The 11,355-nt window shown below is 37.3% G+C and overlaps 2 protein-coding genes across 2 annotated transcripts; one reads left to right on the top strand and one right to left on the bottom strand.

Annotated features, from left to right (window-relative positions):
• Positions 1-232: 232 nt before the first annotated feature.
• LOC125233266 (UDP-N-acetylglucosamine transferase subunit ALG14 homolog) lies at positions 233-2,325 on the top strand. Its single transcript, XM_048139205.1, has 2 exons — positions 233-371; positions 444-2,325. Exon 2 carries the CDS (start codon positions 452-454, stop codon positions 1,091-1,093), a length of 642 nt encoding a protein of 213 aa, XP_047995162.1. The 5' UTR covers positions 233-371; positions 444-451; the 3' UTR covers positions 1,094-2,325.
• Positions 2,326-3,859: 1,534 nt separating this feature from the next.
• LOC125233267 lies at positions 3,860-7,985 on the bottom strand. Its single transcript, XM_048139206.1, has 2 exons — positions 7,460-7,985; positions 3,860-6,394 (listed from the first exon to the last, which is right to left on the bottom strand). The coding sequence occupies exons 1-2, from the start codon at positions 7,793-7,795 to the stop codon at positions 6,140-6,142; spliced, it is 591 nt and encodes a 196-aa protein (XP_047995163.1). The 5' UTR covers positions 7,796-7,985; the 3' UTR covers positions 3,860-6,139.
• Between the last annotated feature and the right edge of the window lie 3,370 nt (positions 7,986-11,355).

Here is an 11,355-nt window from a genome sequence, read left to right as displayed (position 1 = left end):
GAGAAGAGAACCATAAAACCTGTTGAACAAAACATAGCCAGATTTCGATCGGAGCTCAAGGCCACGTCCGCGTCCGTCGACCGATAGTTTGCACGGTTATGTGTATTTCCATTGTCCAGATTCCCGTCCGCGGTCGATTTACGACGGACGTCCGCGTAGTGTGTTCCTAGCTTTATACTTTTTTTTTCCGACCCTGACACTTAACTGACAGTGACACATCACAACACAACTTCATAACATAACCTATATAACTTACGATTGCCCCTGTCGGTTGTGTCGACTCTTACCCTTGATGAAAACAATAATAAAACGATACTATCTCATTTAAACAAGGTGACCTTACCTTAACTGAATGTGTTCTTTTATTTAAAGTAAGTGTTTTTCTGTAACTAGGTTCAAAAAGTATTTCATATTGCTTTTGTAAATACCATTGTGCATTCCAGATTTCGACATGGAAGTCATATATCTGGGATTGGCTATACCAGCAGCAGTTGCCATATTAATCGTTTCCAGAGCTCTCTATTTGATTATCCATATACTTTCATCAACTTGTCATTTAGAGAAACATGCATCTCTACGAACTATTTTATGCATCGGATCTGGTGGGCATACAACCGAAATGCTTCGGCTCTCACAGAAGCTAGATTTACATAAATATCAAGATTGCTTGTACATACTTGCAGACAATGACACCAGTAGTGAAATAAGAGTACATAAATCAATTGAGAAAGGTACAAACTACACTATTAGTAAAATACCTAGAAGCCGAAATGTGAAGCAGTCATACATATCGTCTGTGTTCAGTACTTTGTATGCCACTTTACATACAGTTCCAATTGTGTATACATTCAGACCAGATGTAATTTTTTGTAACGGCCCTGGTACATGTATTCCTATTTGCATAGTTGCTTTTATGTTACGGTGTATGTTTTTATTGGACTGTAGGATAGTGTTTGTAGAAAGCATTTGTAGAGTTAGAACTTTGTCATTGTCAGGCAAGATTTTACAATATTTTGCAGATGTAATGGTTGTTCAATGGCCTTCATTACGAGATGTGTGTCCTAGAGCCAAATATTTTGGTAGGTTGACATGAAAATACATTGAATCTACTATGTGTAAGGGACCGTCCCCACTCAAGAGACGCATGTCCTGAGGCGCGGAATGGACGTCCGCGTCACGCCACCTGAATGTAATGTAATTTAAAAAACGTCTCCTCAGTACATTTTGTATAGGAAGGACGCGCTAGGGACATCTCTTGGCGCACTCCAGGCGGCGTGGCGCCAACCGTTGCGTCGCCTGGGGGCTCTTACGTCTTTCCTTCACAAAATGTACTGAGGAGACGTTTTTTAAATTACATTCAGGCGGCGTCGAGCGGTCGTCCGTTCCGCGCCTCAGGACATGCATCTCTACTCTCTTGTGTGGGGATGATCCCTAAGGTTGAAGAAATGAACAAATGTTACTAAGTTTTACACTCTTGCTAAAGCAATAAAGTTGATTGTTTAATAAAGTTGCTTATTCCGACTATTTCATCATATCTTGCACATTTCTAATTTCTTACTCTTATTTATTTAATAATGAAACAAACAGTCATTCACATGAATATGGTCACAACATGTGATGGCCCTTATCCCAAAAACCTGCACTTTACCAGGAGAAGTAAAAGTCCAAGAAACCCATGAAAAAATGTGTATAATTTTGGTGTAATACATAATCCTGGAGAGATCATATTATGTCTCCTTATTTTGATGCATCAAGTTTTTCTCAGCTCGACTAGACTAGCAACAAGAGATTACTTTCCTTGCTTTTAACTTTAAACATTGATATCTTATAATAAGTACAGAATAAAGTTTTTGAAAGGCCACCTTTCTTAAGTCACCATGCCACCTTTGTGGCTACTGTGAGTTCAGAATATGTTACATGATATCAAGCAATTCAAACGTTCACAAAAATGTATGTAATTTTTACAGCTCTGCAAAAAAGTGTAGAATTGGAACAATTTTTTTTATAATAGCAACTGAACACTTACTTTTCTCATACAGTGACTCCAAAAGTTGCCACATTTTTTTACCAGGCTGTAACATATTCTTAACTCTTGGTAGGTACGTATCACTTTCATAATTAAAATTTGAGCAAGCAAGTTGTTTCAAAATATGTGAACTTAGCTATTATCATTCTTGTTGCTATGAACAGAACACCATTAAAATATGGGCACATTTTGACGCCTGTAAAGGTTTCGGCGTTCAAAGGTAAAGTTATTTTAATTAATTTTTATCACCAATGATAATACCTTAACAGTAACATTTTAAATACAAATTTAGGCACTATTATAGGCATTTTTTTGTTGCTTAATTTATAAGTACTTCAATATTACAATATTTTTATAAAAGTAAGTAAAACCCTGACAGCAATAAGTGATCCAATATTAAAGGAAGTAATTAAGCTTAAAAATATCAATTTATGTGTAAATTTTATTAATACACTGAACTGGAATAACCCAACACATTATGAGTAATCATTCCTGACTCCTGACATCAAAGTCTTAACAAAATTCTTAGATACACAACCAATTGAATACTAAGCTAGTGTAGAACCTTTTCACAGTAAATGTCTAAGAGACCTCTATGGCATATAAAGCATAGTCTAAATAAGACAGGGTTCTAGATTGGCTTAGGATTCAAATTGGTCGACTATACCAATTGTTAAAGTAATTTCTGATAATAATGACATGTTTAGGCACTGGTCCCATTATAAGCGAGTAAGCGACAAAAATATAGTTTCTCCCGTGTAAATAAAAGAGACGCGATGATAAGTACCGTGAGCGAGATATAGTTCTTAAATCGTAGCCGAGCGATGAACTATAATGGGACATGGGACCAGTGTAATGACGTCACGATGACAATCAGCATGATACATCGACAATAAAAACAAAACAGACAGTCAATGACACAGTGACATTTGTGTTACCTAAGTTTTTGTGTACCGAAAATGTATTGATCCTCAAACTCGAAGGCCAATTTTTACTCCAGTCTCGGCCCAAGACGAAAGGCCGGTCAGATACAGAAAAAAATGTTTTAAAAACAGCAACACTGTTTGGTAGGTTCTGGCTGAATATTTTAATGCTAAAACCGAAACTTCGGTTGAACTACTTTTTTAAAACATACTAAAATATTTCAAATCATTCAGTCAGAAGGAGACTGCTACAATTTCTCGGGTTATCCCAGTCCACTGTCTACGTAATATCTTTATCTCAGATCAACAATCGTCTAAAATAACATGCAATCAATGTTGTTCAGTAAAATTTGCAAGTCATATAAATGCATCAGTCTTCAAAGATCTCATTTCCTATAGTATCATATCACACAGATTAAAAAGGGAAATGTTATCTTTGTGGTGTAATTTATTATTATTCCTATTTGTTAAAGACATTTTTTTTTCCCCTCACTAGCTCGGAAACACGTGTTTTGTCCTTTAATACCAGCGGGTAAAAACGCATTTTATCCACTAGTGGGTAAAGTAATTTGACCTTGAATAAAGTCAAATTAACTGCTTTAAAATGGATAAAAGTAGGTGAAACTAGTAATAAAGATGATTTACCACCTGTGGAACTACTGGATGCAGTGATAAACGCATATTTTGCGTTGTAGTTTCCTCGCTATAGTGAGGGGAAAAGTTTTGTGTTACACTCGGGTACAAATGTATTTTACTTCTCGTGTGTTAAAAAACTCGCAAGTTCAGGATTCTATTCTCGAACCACTCGCTTCGCTCGTGGTTCAACTATAGAATCCTTTCACTTGCTCGTTTTTAAATTCCACACTCGGCGTTAAAATACAACTTTGCCCCCTTGTATAACAAATAACTATTATTAGTCTCTTTCTATACGAAACCCTGGAGATAATAGCCGGGTCCACACAGAGCGAGGCATGTGCTCCGAGGCATGTAGCAAGGCAAGTTGCTAGGCCGAGGCACGTCTACAGTCGAGTTCATAAATATGTGTACATTTCTTCACCTTAACTCTATGCAATAAGGTGAAAAAATGTACACATATTTATGAACTTGACTGTACTTACATAGCACGTTCGCCGCGCGAAGAATTCGCCCCGCGACGTGCCTCGCTCTGTGTGGACTCGACTAATTAGGAATATTTTTCCCATTTATTCCCAACTGATTCCTGAATAGGAACAAATGAGAATACACCATATTGCTAACTTGGGAACATATGACAACATTAATAGTTTAACAAATAACGTCCTACCCACACTGGAAGAAAATGTTCTTATATTTGATCATTGGGAGATAAGTACTGCATATCTGCATTTAATGCTTCTTGTACAGCCAAGTTCATAAATATGTGTACATTTCTTCACTTTAATTAGTTGCAATAAGGTGAAAAACTGTACACATATTTATGAATTCAACTGTATCTTTTTCATTGTAGTAAGCAATAACGGCAGCCAAACATATGTGTATTTGCAAACAGCCAAGTTTCTTGCAAGTACAGAGATAAGATTAAAGTAAACATAATGATATGGCATTGTTGGCAATGACCTACATTTTGCAAGTTAATTTAAATGCAACATTCTCAGGTTAAAACACAAGTTACAGATTTTTTTTAAACCTCGTATTGTAGTAGTTTGAGTTTCAAGCCACATGCTACAGAGTTGTTAAATCCCGCTATTAAATGTCAAACTTATGAATAGTCAATTTTTTAGTATACTAGTCACCGGCATAATGTTTCTCTTCGAAAGCCGCAAAAATATCTGACACAAAAATATGTGGCATGCTCATATTGCTCTTCAAATAAGATCAGGGCTCTTAGGAAGGTTTCCATTGTTCCCAGTCAACAAGGAACACCATTCGGAAATCAATAACCTATTAGCAGTGCTCAGTGATTTTTTTCTTTTGAATGGTGTTCCTTGTTGACCGGGAACAATGGAAAACCTTCCTAAGAGCCCTGATCTTATTTGAAGAGCAATATGAGCATGCCACATATTTTTTGACCTTCGAAGAGAAACATGTTATTGCTGGTGACTGTAAATTATCTTCAAGTCTAGTCCCCATGCATAAAGTGAACTTATGCAACTAAACATAATGTACACACAGTCACCGGCATAAAGAAGTGATGATTTCTGTACCTTGTCATATTAAAGTCTTGTTTGAAATTTAATACGAAATTGTCAAACGATTAAAAGCAACAAGGTACCAAAACCATTTTATTTTTTATTTTAGTAAAACACGTTTACTATGACATAACAGTAAAAATAATGCGTCACGAAACTTAGACTTAACTTAGAACAAATATCATCACTTCTTTATGCTGGTGACTACACATACACACATAAACTTGCAAAATATACTGTTTCAATGTGTATGCAAACTTATTCCCAATTAATTCCATATTTCTATAAATCTTCGTCACTGTATAAAAAGTTAGCAGTACCACTAGGTAATTCAATTTTAGGCACAATAGAGAATATTAGTTAACTAATGTATATACATGTATGTCAATAAGTACATACAAGGAGATTAAGTTAACCTTAAACAACTAGATGCAGAGATTTAAAATGTAAAGACAACTAGTTTCCAGACAAAATGCAATATTCCAGTAGTTGGGGAGACCAAAAGGTGATATTAGGAGTTACATGGTTACCCCTTATTCATAAACGTACACTAAAGTTATCAAGGCGATAAAGTTCGTTTATCCCTGTCTATCACACCAATACGTCGGAAAGGGACAAACAAACTTTATCTTGACTTGGCTTGATAACTTTAGTGTACGTTTATGAATAAGGGGGTTAGGATGTAAGTGATGACTTGGTACCTGTGAGTTGAATATTTAAATGCAGCCTAAAAGTGTTCATCAACATACAGAGTGGTTATATGACTTTAGGAATTACAAAAACCACCATTTGGACTCCCCTACTATAAAATGATAGTCTACAGCTACACTGCAACAAGTCCAGTGAAAATTTTACCCTTAATTATGCACAAGGCAAGTGTTACAGCCTCCTCAACAATCAAAAAGAATCTTGGAAAAAATGCAGCATATCAAATTTAAGGCTAATGGAAAATAGCATGGAAATTAGTAGTCATTATTAATAGTCTCTGCTAGAATAACAAATGTACCAAATGCAAGCGTGCCTCATGGTTTGGCACTGTCGTTTTGATTGCTAGTTTCTTCCTTAGCTTCGCCATTTCGTTCTGCTATTTTTCCATCATCAATGAGACACATTGCTTCGTCGTAAGTCGGAGGAGGGGGTTCAGAGCTTGATGGTTGCGGTTTGCTCGGAGCAGCACTTGATATTAAGGCGTCATAGGATGGAGGTAGGGTGGCACTGGATGCAGTTCTCGGGACCTGGCCGCTGTAAGATTGTTCGGCTTGAACTGCTGCCATGTCCTGTAATGGAGAAAGAAACCTTTCGTTACCTAAACTTACAGTGTAAGAAAATGTAACTGGTGTAAATTACAGCAGTTTTAGTTAATGATATACAGAAGAATATAGTATACATATCAGATGGTCTACCGTACCATTAATTGTTGGACAAATGGCAAGCATGTTCAGGATAGGTCACCTATGAGATGGTCATTAGTCCTGGGTTTTAAATCCAAGTAAGGGCATTTTCTTGTGTGAAGAGCACAGATGTTTGTTATGTAGGTATGAGTTTGTATATTATATGTATCTAGGCCTAAGTCACAGTATAATAAAGAGTACTATCGTACAGTATGGCCACTTCCGCTCCCCGCTGAAAGTGCCGCCCACCCCCTCTCGGTTACCTCAGAGTTACCACCTGTCAAAAACGCGAACAGTCGACCTGTCATATTTCACTCATACAAGCATAGTACGCGTTCACCTACACGAGCTTAGACTGTGTGCTAGGAACACGCCTCTTTCATATATTTAACCGCCAGTGTCCGAGGTGTGCCTAAGTACTCATGACCATCTTGAGCTTACCATGGAAGTCAGTCAATCTGTGTAAGAATGTCCTATATTATTTAATTATTATCTTTCACTTGTGAGTTTATCAAAATATTGCTGAAATTGTAAAGTTAAGAAAAACATGCTTCAATAGAACAATTAACAACTACGGTGGACGCTAATGAGTTGTGTGTATAATTTGCAGCTAATGATATCAAAACAATAACACCATAGCTATTTGTGTAGCTCTTTAGGTAGTTAAAGGTGCAAAGATAGGTATTATGCTATCATACCTAATTATTTACATTACTACTTAATGTCCTGTGTCCCCTAGATGGGGCAGAGGGCATCCACAGTGCGTCGCCATCCCGAGCGGTTTTGAGCTTCGCGCTTTACTATATTTACATTGCACCATTTTAAATCACGGTTCAAAGCAGTTTTATGACCTGCAATTATCTTTTAATGTCGTCTAGCTACGACACGCACCCCAGCTGACCTATAGAATACAAACATTCAAATTTGCAGTACTGTTACAAGCACACTTACCCTAATTATTGCACGTTGGTGAAGCAGCATTTGTATTACACTTTTTCGCCGCAAATATAGCATACTCTTCACTGCTACCATCATTCCGGAACATATAAATATTGGTCCCACTAGCCACATGTGTCCTAAGTTACTCAAGATGTAACCATCGGCATCTCCCAAGGCAAGGACTGTAATAACAGTTCCGACAGAAAAAAGGACCATAGAAAGCACGAAATACGAATAACTGGTGCAGTCACATCTGCCGAACCTCTGCTCTTCATCCAGATCGAAGTCTCTATGCCGTAGCCGATGTAAACGTTGTCTGATAAATGGACTATCGAAAACGGTAGCCATTTTAAGAGAAATCTCATATATCACCCAAGCTCTAAAGTGCACTTCACAGTTTCATTCTTTTATAAAAACAATAAGCAATATGTCTAAGTAACTGGACCATGGAATAACAGGAATATGAAAGTGCAAACAATAACAGAAACGTTGCTAACTTGCTAGTCAATCACTATTTCTCGATCGCACATACAAAACGAAACAGGTTATAAGGTATAACGATTCTATCGAGTGAAATCGAATCGCCAGTTCAATCGATACGTCACGGGAGCGAGATTTTTTCATGATTGTACTCGTGATCGAAACCAGTAAATGAACTAAAACCTCCAAATAAATATCATAATTATGTAAGATCACTGGAGTTACAGGTGTTCATGTGTTCTTCCCCTGCAGCCTGCAGCCCCATTTCTCCTTTATCATTTCTCTAGCTCTTGTAGTGGGGACGTTTATCGACAAAAAGAGGCCAAACCTTCTTTTTCTTGACCAAAGCATGAAACTTGGCACAGTTGTTCCTTATATCAAAATAAGCCGATTAAGATCGGGAGCCTTCGGGAGCCTCCCCCCTGGGGCTCGGGAGGGGGGGTCAAAGTACCGCTTCACCCGGCTTGCTTTGAAAAATTCTAACATAGCCCGATTAGTTCATAGGTCATGTTTGGTATCGTTTTCGAGTAAATCAATAACGTAGAATTCATTTTTGGTACTAAAATTATGATTTAATGGTAAATAAAATAAAAAAAAATTAAAGTTTGAAATTTTCATCTACGATTTACAAATTCAAGTCATCATAAATGTCAAACTGTTTGCTTTTTCTACAAATAAAAAATATGATATGAAAGCCTATTTAATATAGATTATGAATAATATAACTTTTACCCACCTTTACTAACGTTAAGTTTCATAAAAAAACTTTAAGCCGCGCGGCGTCGGGACGCCGCGAGCGTAATTTTAAAATACCTTTATTTTAAAAAACTCTATTAGAACCCGTTTAGCTATTAGGTCATATTTAGTATCGTTTTCAAGTAAATTAATAACGTAGAATTTAGTTTTGGTACTAAAATGACCATTTAATGTTAAATGAAATAAAAATAAAAATAAATCATTTTCTGTGAGTTGCAAATTCAAGTCACGATAAATGTCAAACGGTTTGCTTTTTCTATAAATATAAAAATATGATATTAAAGCCTATTCACAAAGGATAGTACGCGTTCACCTACGCGAGCTTAGACTGTCTGCGGGGAACGCGCCTCTTTCATATATTTGATCGCCAGTGTCAGAGGTGTGTTAATGCATAAATAGAAAAAGATTCATTATTATTGACGTGTCGACAACGGCAACACTCGGGTCGGACCACACGATCTAAAGACCGACTGTACCTGTTATTTATTCATTGTAGTGAATCCTGAAAGAAATTTATATAATAGTATTTTATACAATCGTGATATAATACAAAACTTTTCAGTCGAGTACCATGTGTAGTACGGTACGAGAGTGAAAAGCTTAATTATATCACTATTGTATACAATACTTTTTCTACGAGTCATCATCTTCATCATCAATGGACGGAAATATCACCATTCATGCAAGTTAAAATTAATGTCAATAGAGTCGTTCACCGTTGTATCAACATCGAATTACCTAGCAACCAATTGTTTGTAATAACCGTCTCTGATTGGCCGATAACGCGACAGATAAAAAAAATGTGTTTCAGATGCAGAAAAATTTGCCAGGTATCGCAAATTAGTATAGAAATTGTATGAAGTTCTATTTTTGAAATTATTATAGTTAACTAAAGTCAATTATAATGAGCTTATTATAATTGAGTCGGAACTGCCATAGAGTATCCAACACTGAAAAGTTAGCACTTATAGTTTAGTCTGTGGTGTCCTAATTGACAGATTACTCATACTCATACTCATACTCATACTATACATTCCCTTCACAAAAACATAGCTGGGTACAACTGCATAAAAAAGGCTCTACCCTCTTTATGCAGTTGCATCGGTTTTTGCAACCTGATTTACATTTACATCTTGTAACTTCTAAGCATATACTGGCCACTTCAGTGTTGTCTGACCAGTGTGGTACCCATTCGTCTCCTTCTTCCTTCCATCCCCAAGAAGACGGACTTGGCAAATTTTGGTGTGGCACCAACGCCAACGCCTGACTCCAAACAAGAACGCCCTGAGTCCCATTTCTCAAAACTGAAAGTTACAAGTTACAAGCGGAAGTCTCTTTCCAATTTGTCATATTAGACATTGACAACCAGTTGAAAATTGTAACTTGTAGCTTCGAGAAATGGGCCCCTGGTACACTGTGCGCAGTATATGCTGATCCAAGGCAGCCTCTGAAGGAGGTATGTTCTCCAATTGTCGATCTTTTTTGGTACCTAAAGAGGTAGGTACTTCGACCACTCATTCACCGTTGCGCAACGACTTGGTCTGAAACAATATGTGCATTATCATTTTAGAGTCTACAACTATCAAATTACAACTTTTTGGTGGATCACGTAACCTTCAGTATTACCCACTTACGTTACGTATCATAGAAAATTATTACAAACTTTAGTAGAATCTGATTTGCCTCTGATATTGCTCCATCTTGGAATAGTTTGACACCTGGCTAAGCTTCAAAGCCAAAAGAAAACGTTTCTAGATTAGACATAGTATGGGATAGGTACGATAGAGAAAGAGAAACATGGCCACCCAAGGCTTCAAACTATTACGAGATGGAGCAATATCATAGATAGGCTAATCAGATTCTACTAATGTTTGTAATTATTTTGCATGATAGGTAAATGTGTAATAGTGAAGGTGATCCACCAAAATGTTGTAATTTGATAGTTGCAGAATCTGTTTAAATAAAATGACAATGCACATATTGTTTCAGATCAAGGGTCCTTACGCAACAGTGAATGAGTGCCGGAAGAACCTCTTTACTAGAAAAGATCGACACTTGGAGAACATACCTCCTTCCGAGGCTGCCTTACTTCATCATATACTGCCATTTGTCTAAGACTGGGGCTAAAGACATGCCAACCACACCCTTGCTGCCGACACATTAGGACACCACGGACTCCACTGTCAGTCTATTGCTGGCCGAATTTTGTGACACACTGCACTTAACGATTTAATCCGCAAGGCTCTCGGTACAGCGAACATGCCGACAACCCTCGAACTTGTCGGCTTGTCAGCAGCAGACGGAAAGCGGCCTGATGGTTGCTTGCTTTTGCCTTGGTTTCTGGGACGACCCTTGGCGTGGGGCGTGACCTGTGTGGATACCTTGGCTCCGTCCAACGTCTAACGCTCGGCCCAGAAACCAGAGACTGCTGCTGCAAAACGCCCAGTTTAAACGCGCAAATATGCATTTTTAAAAAACAACTACATATTTGCGGCAATTGCATTTGAAACATTTGGACCATGGTCATCAGACACCAAGCAGTTCGTAAAGGAAGTTTCCACCAAACTTGTCTGGGTGTTTGGTGACATAAGAGAAAAAGCAAACGGTTGACATTTTTGTTGACTTGAATTTGCAAATTATAGATGATTTTTTTTTTAATTTATTTACAGTTA

The sequence above is a fragment of the Leguminivora glycinivorella genome, chromosome 14, assembly GCF_023078275.1.
Source record: "Leguminivora glycinivorella isolate SPB_JAAS2020 chromosome 14, LegGlyc_1.1, whole genome shotgun sequence".
Lineage (NCBI taxonomy): Eukaryota > Metazoa > Arthropoda > Insecta > Lepidoptera > Tortricidae > Leguminivora > Leguminivora glycinivorella.
The sequence above is the reverse complement of the archived record's forward strand: the minus strand, read 5'-3'. Positions and strand labels throughout refer to the sequence as shown.